This window comes from Manacus candei, unplaced genomic scaffold (genome assembly GCF_025592945.1).
Source record: "Manacus candei isolate 608988 ecotype Guabito, Panama unplaced genomic scaffold, ASM2559294v1 h1tg000135l, whole genome shotgun sequence".
NCBI classification, from domain to species: Eukaryota; Metazoa; Chordata; class Aves; order Passeriformes; family Pipridae; genus Manacus; species Manacus candei.
In genome coordinates, this window is record NW_026138183.1 from 1094647 (window position 1) to 1111678 (window position 17032).

General features: G+C 34.6%; 1 protein-coding gene across 6 annotated transcripts in view; it reads left to right on the forward strand.

The window, feature by feature from the left end:
* Positions 1-17032, forward strand: part of SLIT2 (slit guidance ligand 2) — a 268878-nt gene that overhangs the window by 188940 nt on the left and 62906 nt on the right. For 5 of the 6 annotated variants that reach the window (XM_051771501.1, XM_051771500.1, XM_051771504.1 and 2 more), the window contains exons 10-16: positions 3213-3284; positions 3899-3970; positions 4505-4576; positions 6415-6558; positions 6684-6847; positions 11079-11229; positions 16953-17027. In XM_051771501.1, coding sequence (XP_051627461.1) covers positions 3213-3284; positions 3899-3970; positions 4505-4576; positions 6415-6558; positions 6684-6847; positions 11079-11229; positions 16953-17027 — 750 coding nt within the window. The remainder of the gene's footprint in view (positions 1-3212; positions 3285-3898; positions 3971-4504; positions 4577-6414; positions 6559-6683; positions 6848-11078; positions 11230-16952; positions 17028-17032) is intronic. The other variant, XM_051771503.1, reaches the window with a different exon arrangement.

Genomic DNA, 17032 nt, shown 5'->3' on the forward strand with positions numbered 1-17032 from the left:
CATTTAATATGAAGCATTAATATAAAGGAGTTTTTAATTACTATGGATTTTATCAGTGGAATGCAAATTTCCCTTAGATATTAGTCTATCCGTACTTTGTGACCCTGGAATATATCTAATTAGATTTTCTCTAGAATAGTGGATGCAAATTCGCACTCTGTGAAATTCAGCTGATTCTATGAAGATAAAGCAGAAGATTAGAGGATAATAAAGCTTGAAAATGTGAATTTGATTTACTTTCTTTACAGACAAAGTGGGATATAAAAGATTTTTTTCTGTATTTATATAATCTTATTTTCCCTTTCTTATGCTAATCTCATTTTCTAAAATGTGATGTGTTTCAGTGTGTAACTCACTTTGGCGTGAGTTAAAAAAAGTCATATTTAGATGATCCTACTATAACAAATCCTTTATCCAGAAGAGCTTGTAAATTTATCCCAGCACTGCACAGTCTGTCTATTAGACTATAAATTTCTTACTGAAAGGACATGTTAGGTAAAGTTAACATGAAGTTGATTTTCATATCCACCTATGAATTGGTAGCTTGCTCTACTAGAACTGCTAGAAAATTAGCTTGCAGAAGTACACTGTAGCAGGACTTCTTCAGGGTTTGGACTCATGTAATTGGTAGAGAAATTGGACAGCATTAAATTAAATCTGCTATTCCATCTTCTCATAAAAGCCACCTACATGTATCCTGTAATGTATTTAGGTACTTCAGTTTATAGAATTAATATATATTTTTAATTAAGAGAGTAAACTGGAAAATACTTTGTGTCTTAATTTAATGCTAGACCTTGCATTACATACCTTATTGTATGTAGTTAAGATAATTATATATTTAAAGATATGTGAATGTAGACTGGAGCCCCTCCAGCACCAGGTTACAAATCTCTACATCATAGACTGATAAGCAGAATTTATAAATGACACTTGTGATAGCCTCATGTGAGAGCATTGCTGCTGCAATATCTCTCTTTCCCATATACCCAGAGGCATATTCCCCCAGTCTCCAGCAACCCAAATCCTTCTCTGTAATATGGCTTAATCCTTCCCTGTCCTTTTTACCACCCACTATCCCCTTTCCAGTCCTCTGGTTACACCCTGTGTGTTTTCCTGTGCAAGTCTTTGGCTGGTTTTCAAAGCTCCACATCTGAAAAATGTCTGGTCAGGCTATCCCTGGTAACCACCAGGCAGTTGATTGCTGCCAAATAGAGTGTGTAACAGGAATGGATGTATGGCAGTCATGCTCTTCAGGGCTGGGTTGATTTGGTTTCTCAACTCCTTACAATTGCTAAAATGAGAAAGTTTTATTATGTGGAGATTTTACCTCTCTTTCATTTAGCCACCTGAATAGAAAACTTATGATAGGCATGCATAATCTTTATTTCCTGGGAAAACTAAGCTAAAACTGTAGTGTAAGAACAGAAAATACTTGGGTTTGACCTAACTTGTTAACTTCAGCAAGTTTTTACTTATTCTGATGTTTGCCTTCTGCATCTACCCAGGTTTACTGGAGACCAGCAACTTTGCTGCTTTGTAGCCTGGTCAGCACTCCTGATCTGGTGCAAAATGTGTTTCATGGGTCCAAAAGGCTCAGCCAAGGCAAAGGAAGAGTATATCGCATTTATGGAAAAAGTTATCAATCTTGTGCCATGGGATTCACTTCAATGTTTAAATTATACCTGAAATCTATAGCAAGGTGGCAACGTTTTCCTAGTTAAGTAGGACCCTGTGTAAAACAGCTCTGATGAAGTGAGATTTTCTGTGTGTAAGGAAGATTTTTCTGGAGCTTTGGGGGTTTTTTGTTGGCTTCTTTATAATCTATTTAACAGCAAATTCTGCTAAAGTAAGCATGATTAGACTAAAGAGATTTTTCATATTAAATATATAAGTATCTCTATCTGAACAAGACTTCATGAAAGCAGCAAAAAAATCTTCAGTTTTATATCATGGTCTCTTGAGAAACTTTACAAAAAGAAACATTTTTTGTTAGAATATTTTCTTGGAAAATTTACTTATTAGTTACACTGCACACACAGACTAGTATGTTTCTATCAGTACAAAAGTGAAATAGGAGACAGTTAATAGGACAGGGGTAAAAAGAAAAAAATAGGCCAATTTTCCTCCATCTAGATTTAAAAACGCTCTTTCACCTTAGATTCTGAGTCAATGTCCTTGTAATTTAAAATAGTGCAGTAAATTTAGAGATTTTTGATTCATTTTATTAAATAGATTTTTGGCCTTGTATGTACATAGATCATAGTATGAGTACATGAAAGGGGGAAATAGAAAGCTTATTAGGTAAGCATGATATATAGTTTGAATAATCCGGCCTTTTACCATTGTACTTTTTAGTATAATAGTTTTTTACCTTGTGTCTACATAACAGAAACTTCTGCACTGACAAAATCACAATACACTATAGTGTGTAAAGAAGTAGCTGCTATTTGAAATGTGCTTATTCCTGAATCTCTTTTGACTTATTGGCATGTGGTCCATAGGTTTGTATCAGCATAGATTTCCCATATGCAAAGCTCTGCATGTTCAAAAACTTCTTGGAAAACTGTTTCCATCAGCAAACTCACACTTGCAGTATGGGAAGTTTCAGTCATAGTTGCTGTACATTCAAAGCAAGCCTGGCCATTAACACTAACCCCAATTTTAAATTAAAATACTTGTTTAAAGAAGTTAGAAGTGTGGCTGTGCAATCTTAGTAGTACATCTTAAAGAAAACATTTTATATACTGCTATTTATTCTGTAGGAACATTTGTCTCCCCTTTCCTATGGTTTGCATATATCAGTTATCTCATTGAAGTCTTTAGACATTTATAAATAAAACTGACTATGAAAATTGCTGTGTGCGTAATACATTGGGAGTCACTTACCACCAAGTCAATTTTGACATTTTTAATTACAATTCTATCTTAATTTGTAGAAAAATCTTGTGTGCTCTGAAAATAAGTTTTCTTTAGATACAAAATCAAGATCGGGTGCTAATTTACATTACTCTCTATGGATTAAAAGGTTTGACTGATTTTTTTTTTGTTATGAATGAAATATTATGCTGTTATTATACTGAAATATTATACTGAAAAAGAAAGTAAAAATAGCCTTCTTTGTTGAAGTCTATCTCTTCTAGTTTCTTGTGACTTCAGATTCCTGTTTGGCTTGGATTCTGTATTTTTACATTACTGCTATTCTTTTGCAGACGGTTAGAACAAAATTCAATCAAGGTCATACCTCCTGGAGCTTTCTCCCCTTATAAAAAGCTTCGAAGAATGTACGTACCAAATAATTTAAGTTTTTATTTTCACATGTATGTATGCATGCATATACATATATATAGCTATATAAAAAGATAAAAAACAAGTCAAGTTGGTACAGGGGAAATGCAGTCAATGTGTGAGCACTTAAGAAAGTTTGACTGCTAGAAGGTTAACTGATATGGTAGCCTGATTATTAAGAATATATTTGTCATATTAATAATAATTGGTTTTTTATCAAGTATTGAAATTGTTTAATATGGTTCTGCATAGAAGTAATATACTACTGCAGTGAAAATTCTATTAAAAACTAAATAATGAGGAAAATTACAGATTATTTTTGAGGCTGGGCAGTCCTGTGGCCATAGCAAGCAGAGAATTCTTTATAAAATGTGCTCAAACAACTAGGAAAAGCACTTTTTCAAGCATTTGAAAGATCTGTTTTCAACCATGCATTTTGTTTCAGTGTACTGGCAATTTTAGTGGTTTTATATTAAAATTTTTGGCAGTGTCTCATGTAAATATTTTAATTTCTCTCTCCCTTCCATGCTTAATTCTAATTACATATTATCTTGATGTTTGCTATTTTGAAAATAACTTGAATTAATTGAGTCAAATTTCATTTTTTCAGTGACCTGAGCAATAACCAGATCTCTGAAGCAGCTCCAGATGCTTTCCAGGGCTTACGTTCACTCAATTCACTGTAGGTATCTCTTTGACCTGTAAACAGAAGGAAATTTCCCCTTATTCCTATAGTGAAATTATTTTGGTTTTTTGACTCTCTGCAAAATTTTCCTATTAATTCAGTCAATTCTGAAAATTGTAAAAATCATTTCAGAATGTTAGTGATAGTTAAATATTGTCACAGCTTGACACTAGTAATATATAGGGTTTTTATAAACATGTCATTTATAATGTGGCATAGAGCTGAACAAAACCAAATGTCTTTAATTCCTCAGTTAGTTGTTCTTGCAAACAGCAAATCCACTTACCAAGGTCCCTTGGGAACACTGTAAGCAGTGAGGTGCTGATTCTGCCTAGAGCCCTTTGGGCTCTACACCTTTTGGGAAGATGTGTGATCTTGCTGCCTCACAGGACCACGAGGATATTGCAAGTATCAAGTGGTTGCCATTGAAATCCTTTCAGGAAAATGGAAATTACTTTATTCTTAAAGTCAAAATCCCATAGCATATGCCTTTCATAATGGTGGCTTTGTTTGCTTTATTTCCTGGTGCAGAGTCCTCTATGGCAATAAAATTACAGAACTTCCAAAGGGCCTATTTGAAGGACTATTTTCTCTGCAGTTGCTGTGAGTATTTTTTTTAATATTTATTCTATTTTGGGATCATTCAAAAGGTAAACATCACAAGAGATTTATACCTGAAGAAGAACTAGCAGGAAATCCTATGTGTAAGATCAAAGTATAGTAAAACCAAATTATGTTAAAGCCAAAGGAGTCAAGACTGTTGTAGGCCAACTTGCCATTTGCCCACAAATGTGATCATATCAGTTAATGTCTCAGCCTAAAATAATTAAAATTAAATTATTCTCTTGTGTGGAACTTGTAAGGATAAAACACATAAGATATGTACGATACTGTCTTGCCTTGTAAAGAACAAATAGCATGTATAAAGATGTGTGGGAACCATAGAAGGAATATTTGTGTGTTTTATAAAGAGAAAATAGGTAGTAGAAATGCTATATAATTGTATTCCTAGTTATATCCATGAAGAACAGCATTGCACCCCAGTTTCATTGATGACTTAATGTTTTCTGACACTGTACAAGTCTTTGACTCTGAACTCCAGCTGCTATTTCCTTTAGCACTTTGGAAATTTCCATGTGTAATCTTATAAACGATCGCTCTTTAGATTTAATACTGGAATAAAGAATGTCATGGTGATGTGTTTATCAAATATTGTCAATAATTAGCAGAAGAGGCTGTGTGGTAGTTGTACTGTGTAAAAGAAATTGGTGCAATAGACTGTAAAACAACAGTGGTGTTTTTGGAAGAACTTGTCCCAGGCAAACTAACTTGTTGAGTTTAAGAGTATACTTAAAGAATTTAAAAATTCTTCCCACTTGTTTAGAATTATTTAATGCCCAGACTTCACAGTGCAGTGGTTGGCAAAATGTCTGTTATTAACAACAAATTGAAGATGGCAAAACAGAAAATAGATATTAAAAATATGCAAGTTCTAGCACCACCTAGAGGTTTGCATTTTGATTTATTTTAGTCACAAATTAGTATAGTAGTGGGCAGGGGGGGTATGCTTTCCTGTTTTCCTTTACAGATGTTTTAGTTATATATTTTTGATTTGGTGAAAAAAAGGGGGGGGGGAAGAGACCTTTCCAAACTGCTGTCTATTCTGTATTAAAAAAATGTCCATAGCTTACATTTCAGTCTAAGTAAATTTCTACATTGTGGCGAAACTTCTTTTCAGAGCATTAGGGTTCAAATCCACCATTTCTGACTCAAAATGGAAAAAAGTAAAAAATATTTGGTTATAAAAATGCATGTGGTTGAATGACTTTTTTTTTTCTCTTCAAAAGGACTTGGTTTAGATTGGCTTGTTTATTTTATCATTAAAAGTCTGGGAGGTACAAGGAAGAAAAGGTTCCCTTTGAAGATGGAGAGGAAAAAGGATCCAAGACAGATTTGGATATATTCCATACCACCAGTTTTTACTACAACTCTGTTAATGCGGCAGCATGCTGATTAGTAACATATAATTAAAAGTGCCACTGCACATCTCTTCCAGCTCATGAACACAGTGTTCAGTTCCTTTTTTGTTTGTTTATTTGTTTGGCAAAAGGAGCTAGTTTTCCTTGCATATACTTGATTTTTTAGGCTTGTTTCTTTGCACAAATACCACACACACACATTCTTCCAGTACATACAAGAAATGTGATTTTAGCTGAATAAATATACACATTTCAACTCCAAGGTGCCAATATATAGGAATACATGTCAGTTAAGTAAGACATTTCAATTCACTGAAGTGCCCTATGTCATTGTCAATTATTATTTGTTACTACATCTCCCGTTCTGGTTACAAAGGTGCAGAAAGACTTATCTGTGAAAAATGCTGAAGCTGCGACATGAAGCGAGTTCTTTCAATTTTATAATTGTCTTCCGTTAAACAGATTATTGAATGCCAACAAGATCAATTGCCTGCGAGTTGATGCATTTCAAGATCTGCACAATTTGAATCTGCTTTCTTTGTATGACAACAAGCTTCAGACCATTGCAAAAGGCACCTTCTCACCCCTACGTGCGATTCAGACCTTGTATGTATGCTCTTGTTTATGGTTGTCTTTAGTATGACTTCATATAAAATGCAGTAAAAGCATTGGATACTACTAGGACCAAAGGGAAATAATGAGTGAAATTATTGGTTTTTTCTTCATGAAAGGCATTTGGCTCAGAACCCATTTATCTGTGACTGCCATCTGAAGTGGCTGGCGGATTATCTTCATACAAACCCCATTGAGACCAGTGGTGCCCGTTGCACCAGCCCCCGCCGTCTGGCAAACAAAAGGATCGGCCAGATCAAAAGCAAGAAATTCCGCTGCTCAGGTAATTTTCTTAGTTCAGCTGCTATTTTTCCTTTATTGGCAAAAAATAAAGAGGTGGTTATAGAAGTTCCAATGAAGCCAGCTGGCTCTCTATGGAATTATTAAACATTGCAGAATCTTTTTTAGTTCTTTGACTGAAGGGAGGGAAATCATGGAAGTCATAGACTATTGGCTCACGGAACATTACTGTACTTAACAAATTTGGCACTATTCCTGAGTAGCATTAAATCTGACAAAATAAATACAATATTTAAAACTTCAGAATGAAATGCTAAAGTTATTCACTACAAGTATCACCAACATAAATCATTTTGTAAAATTTCCACAAGCCTCTGGAATATGCAAAAGATCTAAAAATTCCGAAGCTAAATACGGAAACATGACATATTAATTTTATACAGGGAGCTTGCCTCATACTGAAATTTACTGTTTTCTTTTTCTAATCTTATTCCATTTCCTACTTACATTTATTTAAATCCTAACTTTTGTCATATGGCATCCAGCTGTTCCAGGTGCATTTCACATTCTACAATTTATTCAATCTCAAGTGCAAATACCAGATGAAAACTGTTTGTTATCCATGTTCCGGATACATTTATGACTATTCACACTTTGTTGTTTATCAGTTCTCATTGTGAATACACCTTTTTTCACTTAATTATCTGTAGTTAACTGCAGTCCATACTTAACCTAATAAAACTCATTCTTTGCTTGCTGACATTCAGGTGCATCTTCTATTTTTTTTTTTCTCTTTATTTAGCTAAAGAACAGTATTTCATTCCAGGTAGGTTTGGCTCTGCAGGAAGATTGACTAACTGCAGATATTCTCTCCCTTTCCCCCCTAAAAGCAAAGTTTGTTATAGCTTTTAGGAAACTGATGCATGTGTATTAACATTAGTCAGTACCTGTAGCTACGCATAGTTTTCCTTCGTAGAATACTAGTAGTTCTGTTTTCTGAATATAAGAGCTTAGCATGCAGCTCCATTTACCTTTTTTGTCTCACAAATTTGCACTCAACCTACCAAAAGTATACCTATACTTGAAGTATTTAGAAGATTGCACCTGCTAGTTCATATTTTAATCGATACCTTTACTTACCTTGTACCTTGCCTTTCTGCCGCTACTGTTTTTAAATGTGGCTCCTGAGCTGCTTTTAAACACAGGAAACCATGCTGCCATCAAAGAGCTAGCACGACTTTAAAAAACCAAACATTTTACAAATTAACATTTTCTTGCCTTGCTTTCATGCTCTACACTGGCTGCAGCTACTGCTTGCTCACCTCCTCGTGTTTAGGAAATCACAGTGGAATGCTTGGAAAAGAACGCTGATATTCTTAATTAGATGCATTCTGTGGTCACATGCATAGAGTGAATCAGAAATGCTTTCCATTAAAGAAAATATGACTTTAGAGTTGGGATGAAACAGTAATTTACACACTGCTTTAAGCTACAATAAGTCTATGATATTTTTACCGAAGATTTACTGATGTTGGCCCTAGCTCTTTGAAATATGTATCTTTCTTTATTTTACCTTGCTTGTCAGTGTGTGCACTGATTTCTTAAAAGAAAAAAAATTCACTTATGTTATATTCATAAAAGATTATAAATGACTGACAAAATAAACAAGGGAATAACACATCTATTGATGAATTACAGGATGTGATTTTCAATCAGGGTTTTCTACCATAGTTTAAGATCTAGAAAGATAAATACAATAAATGATTTTGACACCAGTGCACTTGTTCTTTCAAGTACTACAGGTATACGGTTATTCTGCAGTCGTTGCCTCTTTAGCTGGTATGTTTAACAAATGCTGTGTGATGTATCACTTAAATTTGCAGCAATCATGTGAAGCTCTTCATGCCCTTATACTGATACGTTGGTTTGAATATGAAGGAAAGACAAAATTAAATACAAAATAAGGCAGCAATTTGTCAGCACTGGCAGCCGTGAAAATGTGTTTTAAAGCAGCATAAAACAGGGGGATTCAATTTCTCAAACCTGTAGTACCACTCAATTCTTTAATGAGTAGAACAGCTGTATTCTTGCCACAGAGTGACTTCTACTCAACTTTGCCAGCACAACTTTTGTGTGTACATTAGAAGTGTTTTCTTGCCAGCAAACGTCTTCACATCCTGTTTATATTATGGCCACACATGCAATTAGGTTTGTTTACATATCCTTTAAGATATGCTATTCCTGGAGAAAAAAAAAAAGGAAGAATTAATTCATCAAAAAGTGCTTCTTGAAATACAGCTTTTGTGCTTTCTCTTTCAGTCAGGTTATCAGGAAGATGCTGCCTAAAAGTATTTTAGTTGTTGAAGGCCTTATCCCTGAGTATTTTAGTTGTTTGCTTCAAACTGCTAACAGTCATGGACTCAGGATGCTGGAAGAAAAAAGTCATATTTTGTAGCCTTGTTTACTGGGTATTTCAAAGTGCTAGAAACACTATACTTAAATAAATAGTATCAAATAATCTTAGGATTTCTTAAAAGACTTAAATATTTTATTTTTTTTTTAATATTTCGTTGAGAGATCCCACTCTGCAGACACTATGAAGTCTTAGTAGAAATTTGTTATAGTCATTTGGAAGAATAAAGGTTATAGAAGTATTAAATCATTTTTTTGAAAAAATACTATTTATCTGCTAGCTCATAGAAATACTCTATTCTAGTTTTATCATGTGTATTGGTACGAGAGTTACAAGTGCTAGGAATCATAATATGTGATGGCTGTTGGTGGGGTTTTTTCCTGCCCTGAGTAATCTGTTTCTCCTATGTTTGTTTGGTTTAGTAAGGATTTAAGTGGCATAGCATGTATATATGTTAAAGGAGCGGCTTTTAAAGAATGCATTCAAAATACTGAAGAATAATTCATGGGAGGCATCATCATCATCCTCCTATATAAAATCTGTAATAAACCCCAATCTTATCTTCATTTTTAAATGCCACTAAAATGAATTATTTTTTCTCTCTGCTGAAGACCATACCCCTTAGTATCTTCTTCTAGTCAAACTAAAGTTGAATAGAGAACATGAGAGCTTAGTTCGTGTTTTTGTCTTAATTGGGATTACTCTGTCTTTCTTTCCTTCTTGGCTATCTTTACTTTTGCAGGAGTTCACCATTTTGGCTGTAAGTAAAGTTCAGTGTCTGAGCTAAATCACAGTGTACCTCCCAGCCCTGATGCACCTTCTACTAGTCTCAGTCTTTTCACCTTTGTCCAAGAAGAACCCACAGGTCCTTTCAGCTTCTCTTTGTTTTCTTTGTCACCCACCCTCAGTTCCTTACTGGATGTTTTTTCCTGATATGTTTAGGATGTTTTCTTTGAGTGACTCTGGGAAATGGTGGAGGAAACTTTCAATGTGGTCCTTTTTTTTTTTGGTATTTTTTGGTATTTTTATTTAATCTGTGACAGTGATACTGTTACTGTGGCACTGGACATTCAGTAATAAGAATGCCATGTCATGTAAGCAAGTATTAAACTTCAAATGTTTCTGTAACTTATACCTACTCCTTCCTCTTTTCCCTTCCTCTTATCCTTGGCCTAATGGATGCAGTTTTGATAACGTAGCGAGATTTTCTGTTGTGCTTGATCTAACCATGTGGTTGTGAGGTATGAGTAAAACATGGTTCTGTCAAGCACCATGGAACGTCACGCAGCTTTCTACAGCATGGCAAGCTGCTGAGGCTTAAGTCAGGATCACACATTTTTTAAATTAAAGCTGAAAATAGGGCTTTCAATCTTTTGTGTTGAGTTGATGTGGAGTATCGGGACTATTAAAAAAAAAAATCACAGAGGTTAATGAAGTCCAGTCAACAATACAAATTTGTAACCAGAGAAAGAGAAAAGGTGGCATTCAGGATCTATTTATTCTTGATACAGAGAAAGAAAATAAATTCTAAAAGAATCACTGGCATTTGTGTGATTAGCTATAAACAAGGCTAGATTGGCTGACAACATAATCAGCAGAAAGTACAGCTGTGAAAAGCTCAAGTTATTGTTATCCCGTTACGTGAAGTTGGTCTCAGTTTCTTTTTCCAGCATATCTAAAGTCCCTATATTTAACCCTCTCTTGAAGCCCTTGTGTCTGTTCAGTATCACAAAGTTTATCATGCATTTCCCAAGTTGCCCACCATTATCTGCATTGCAGAAATCTTTTCAACCTTCTCACAAGCAGTAAATCATATACTTTATTGACTTAATATCTGTGTTTTGACTTGAATCTTCTACAGGCACTGAGGATTACAGATCCAAATTAAGTGGAGACTGCTTTGCAGATTTGGCTTGCCCTGAGAAATGTCGCTGTGAAGGGACCACAGTGGACTGCTCCAATCAGAAACTCAACAAAATTCCTGATCACATCCCCCAGTACACAGCAGAGTTGTAAGTTGAACCCATAATAAAGCATTGTTTATTATGGAAAAACTAACTAAAATTTTCAAATTTTCAAACCACAGATTTACTTTTTTGAACGGCAAAATAACCTCTGTGGTGCCCTTCTAAGGACTAAATATTCATAAAAATTATTTATGCATCATTTCAGTACCATGTAGCCTTAAAAACCCATGATAAATAGATAAAGTAACTATTCTATATTTCTAGTTCTTCAAGGATCTGAGCTACCCACTTCAGTTTTTCTGAGAGGTAGTAGGGTTTATTTTGCTTTTAGCTTTAATTGCAAGAGAAAGTAGGACATCCAGTAACCAAAGGGGTCAGTCTTAAAAAGAGCTACCTGGGTGTTTCAGAAGACAGAGCTGATTCTTCTTATGCAAAGTACACATTACATGTGTCAGGCAAGAGGCCAGAGAAAGATAAAGCAGACAAACAGAACAGTGTTGGTTTAAGAAGATGAGATAATAGTATAATGAACAGAATGGGTAGAAATCACAAGTTATTACTTGCTTAATAAGTGCCATATGGGAATGATTTGTAGGCATTACAACTGAAGTGATCTTCAAGGAAGGAGTGAAAGATAAAATTAAGACAACTTTACAAGGTTTTCCCATGTGCAAAGCATAGTATGAAAGGGAATGCAGAGATGCTTGAAGGATCAGGGGAAAGGTAGATGAAAAGTGGCTGTCATTGCAGAGCAAAGGGGGAAGGAAATAGCTGTTTTTCGTAGGAGATTCAGTTTAAAGAACAAGGCAGAATGTTGAGGGACGAGAGGGGGCCTTTGATTTAATGTAGTAAAACAGAGACAGAGATGTGGAGACAGGAGTACTGTGATCAAGTTGTAACCCACAGGGGTGAGATGAGCAACAGGATGACACACCTCTTAAAAGACAATCAGTATACAAGTGGCATCAAAGGAACAGTACAGCAGTGAAGGTAGGAAATAGTGAGACTATTGTTAAGTATTTTGAATATCTTGACAGGAAAAGGAATTTAAAACAAATATTTTTAAAACAGAGATGGAGCTTTTTGTCTGTCTCTGAGCTGAAGAAGGAATTGAACTTCAGGGTTGCTTTCTGTGCTGGTTTTGGCTGGGGTAGAGTTTAATTTTCTTCACAGCAGATAGTATGGGTTTATGTTTTGGATTTGTGCTGAACACAGGGTGAATAATATAGAGATTTTTTTTTTTTTGCTGAGCAGGGCTTACACAGAGCCAAGGCCTTTACTGCTTTTTGTACTTCCGTGCTGGCAAGGAAGTTGGGGGTTGCATGTGAGGCTGCGAGGAGGCACAACCAGGACAGGGGACCCAAACTGGCCAGAGGGATATTCCAGACCATATGACATCATGCTCAGTATATAAAAGGGGGGGGTGGTGACATTTGCAGTGATGGAGTCTGTCTTGCATGTTATGCGTGATGGGGCCCTGTTCCTCCGAAGAAGGCTGAACACCCACCTGCCAGTGGGAAGAAGTGAATTAATTTCTTTTTTACTTTGTTTGTGTATAAGGCTTTTTTTTTCCCTATTAAACTGCATTTATCTCAACCCACAAGTTTTCTCATTTTCACCCATCTGGTTGTCTCCCCAGTCCTCCTGGTGGAGGAGTGAGTGGCTGTGTGGTGCTTGGTGTCTGGCAACAGATAAACCATGGCACGTTCTTACTAAAAATCTGAGAATTACAATCAGAAGAGAAAATTGATACAGTCTTGGGTGAAGGGAGATCAACTCCAGTGGAGAAATACATTTTATGTTATCCTATATTTTAAGATAAAACTAATTTAAGAGTAAAAGCTGATGGATTAGGTAACGGGTTAACATATAGGATGAGATCATAAAGTAGTGGTTCTATAAATGATAGTTACTGAACGAAGAGATGAGAAATGGAGTTGTTGAAGTGGCAAGCATGCATTGTCTTGATTTTTAGAAGTAATCATGTGTAATTCTCTCTTTTCTGACGAAATAATAATCTTAATTTAACATTTTAATTGTTGTTTTTCATATTCATTTATTTACGTGTGGAAGATAAACTGCCAAGTGTTTTCTTTCTATAATTATGATTCCTACCTATTAAATTCAGAAGGAACAATTAAATAATCAAGCATCATCTTCTGTGTATCCTAAACACTCAAATTTCAGTCAACAAATTTTTTTTTGACTAAAGTATAATTCACGTTTGGTTGCAGCACTTTTTCAGAAAATACTCATTCTTGTTTGAAGGTGTCAGTGGATTTAAAAATCCACCATTTCCCTGAGACTTTACAGAAGTTAATTATCTCCTTTCACTCCTGTTAAAATCTTTTAAAATGGGAACTTTTACTTCAAGAGAGAATCTGCTTCCCTTCAGTTTTCATCATTACTTTCTTTATATTTTTTGCCATTAAAAAGACCTTTTCTGTATGTAGCACTTTATCCAAGTAAGATGGTGTTAAATGTAACAAAGTCATTTTTCAGCCTTCTACTTGATAGGCTGCACAAATTGTTCTTCAGTCATTTGATGTAATAAAAATTTCAGTAGCACTACAAATATTCTAGAGAGGGTAGAGAAATTATTTCTGCATTTTTTTACTTCTGCTAAAATCCATTTGCTGTAGCCAAATACACTCTTTTGGTATTTGCCTCACTGATACAAAAGTTACAGCTCTTTTTCTTTTTTCCTCCTGTTATTCCTGGTCTTTGATGCACTGCCTTTGATGTTCCTCTTGCAACTTTCCAGTCTAGTTCTAGGACCATTCTGTGATGTCCAGTTCACAGTATTTACTGGCATGTATATGAGAACAGCAGCTAGTTAGTCTTTCTTTTCTTTTAGCTATCACATTTGAGATAAAGATACTTGTTAGAGTCAAATTACATTGATGCTTCTATAACAGTGATGAGGAAAGCTAGATTGATTTCTACAGAGTGGTGTTTAGAGCTGAGTCTCAGCTTGAAAATAAAGATCAAAAGTGAGGAAAAAGGTATGCATTGTGTATATTACAACAGTAGTGATAGCACCAAAAAACCCCCAGTATTTCTTCAAGTTAGTTGCTTTTTTAAAAAATCTAAACATAATAATATAGTTCAAGGCATATAGTTAATTATAAAAGTGAAAAAAATTATAAATGAACCAATTGCTGTTCTAACTTCATATTTTGTCGCTTGCTCGCAGTCTTCCAGAAAACCAGTGAAAGATCTGACTAATCTGAAGTATTTGATATAAAGTACAAGTCTATAATTGTACCCCAGAAATAAAATCTTTTTCAGGTAGCATTCTAATGTATAGGAAAATTCCGGAAGTGTTGCTAAACCACTCAAACAAGAGTCCCCAGGAAGAAAGCTAAATAAAAATAATTTCAATCTTATATGTTGAATTTTTATAATGATTTTACAATAACTGATAACCAAACATGACTGTTTTGAAAAGCATGAATATCACTGCAGTATATAGCCTTCCAGGAGGATCACCTATTGTATGAAAACGTGCGAGTATCTTAGCCATTGTGTTACTAAAATGGGAAAAAACACCAAATAAACCAAACAGAATATGTAGATATCATTGTGAAATGCTTCTTTGTTTACTTTTTTGTTTTGAGGATGGTGTTTCAGTACTTTTCTTTGAATAAACCAGATAAAAGTAATTTTAAGATCACTTTCATGATCCAGTGATTGACAGGTAACAACTATAGTTATTGTCTTTAGTGGTGAAGAGCACTAGGCTAAAAAAATACTGATATTAAAATCCATAAGAGAGATCTCATCCCATCTGTTAATTTTCCAGTTATCTTTAATAATTTTGTTTCCATTATGTGTGGACTAATTTAAATAAAATAAATGAAATTTAAATAGAATAAAAATTAAAAATCTACCTATGACATTATGTAGGATTATTTAGCCCTGGAAAGAAAAGACTGAGGAATAACCAATAAGGAGTTCAAGATAAAAGGCTATAGTGATGTTGTCGTGTATGTTAAAGGTGAAAGAGTGCTTTTGGGAACTACTGCAAATTTCGATCTGGGATATACTTGTAGCAATGTAGTATGTAAATTATACAAAATAATTATTTTACTCTACATAGCAATAGTAAAATATCAGCTGGAATACTGTGTCAAGGGCTTCACTTTTCAAGATGAATCACTGAGAAAAAAATTCAAGGATAATCATCTAAAAAAGACAACTTCTGAGAAAACAGCTAAAAAAGTTGAATGCATTTATGTGAAAGAAACTTGAGAGAGAGACAAAGTAAATTGCTTTTAATATGTTTTCAATGAGGTCAGAGATGTTTGCAGTAGAGCAAGTAAGTATTATTAGAATCAGTAAATGTTTTCATTAATAAGTCATTCTGCTAGGTGATATAGCACTTGAAAAGTATGTGAAAATGTCAGCATTTATAAAATTCTGCTTCTGTTGTTCATGGACCGGGAAAAAAAGGCTATATACAGTGGAGAAGTAAGTTTGTTGATTGACAGTATGCAAGAATTACTTTTTATGGTCCCACTAAAAATCACAATAAGTCATTCAGCTGATTTTCAGAGGTGGTAACATCTTTTGAAATTCCTGTTCCTTGTAGTTTGGTGTGCTACACAAACGTTTTGTGTGTATCCAAAAAACTGTCTTCTCTCGATTTGGTTCCACGTTGAAACTATTGTACAGATTTACAACCTTCATTTCCCTTCTGGCTATCACTGAGAATGAACAGGAGGGAAGGATGATCAAACAGCTTTCCTTTATTTTCTAGGTGTTTTTTAATCTTGCCTTGCAATAAGGCAATTCTGAAAAGCATTCTGGGTTTAGAATTATACTGAATTTCATTTCACAGTGATCTTGTCAGTCACATCTCTTTCTTCCTATTTAAGATCTTAAAATTAAAGCTGGACAGACTCCTTTCCTTAATAAGATGGCTCCATTAAAATATAAAGGACCTAAGACTCATAATTTCCGTTTTGTTTTCAAGAGAGGAAATAGGGAGTACTGGGTCAATGGAGATATTTTTTGAAATTTATATAGCCCCCTAACCTAGCAACTGCTGAAGTATACCATACTGGAACAGCCTTGTTACCTGTGTAGGAAAGATAAATATCCAGCTAGTATTTGTTGCTCATTGTATACCTTCCTATAGTGTTAAAAATCAGCATTTAATGCTTCCTTAAGCTATGTATGTGTGCAGCCGTAGTGGCATGTAGATAAACCATGGTAAGAGAAGTGTTTTTTAAATTCTTGAAGACCTGTGCAGTGTGTTTCATTCCCTATTCAGAAGAAGCATTGAGTAATTATTTCGTTCTTGTAAACAGTGTTCTATGAGTACCTCCAGATGTCTGGCAGACTCCACCTGATATCCTTTAAAGAACAGAAAACTAATCTTCAGTGGTTTACATGTACTTCTAAAAGATTTTTATTTATAAGTTGCCATGGAACCCTTCCTTAGTTACATTTTTGTTTGCAAAATTAAAAACATCATCTTATATTTCTCTACGGTTTTCGTTGTATAATATTTTGTGATCAGGCTATTAAAAGGTCTTACGTATGCCTAAGTTTAACTAATGAGAAAGTTCATTCACAGGAATGAGAATATTCATTCACAGGAATTATCAGAATTAGAAATGTCAGTATATAAGAAATTGTTCTTCATCTACCAGTTAAACACCAACTATTCAGTGAAACCAATCTGAAAAGTTCAGCTAATGTAGAACATTCTGTACCCATGCCTGAATAATTGTTTCTGAAATTGATGTAATTTCTTTTAGGCGACTAAATAACAATGAATTTTCAGTCCTGGAAGCTACTGGAATCTTTAAGAAACTTCCTCAGCTCCGTAAAATGTAAG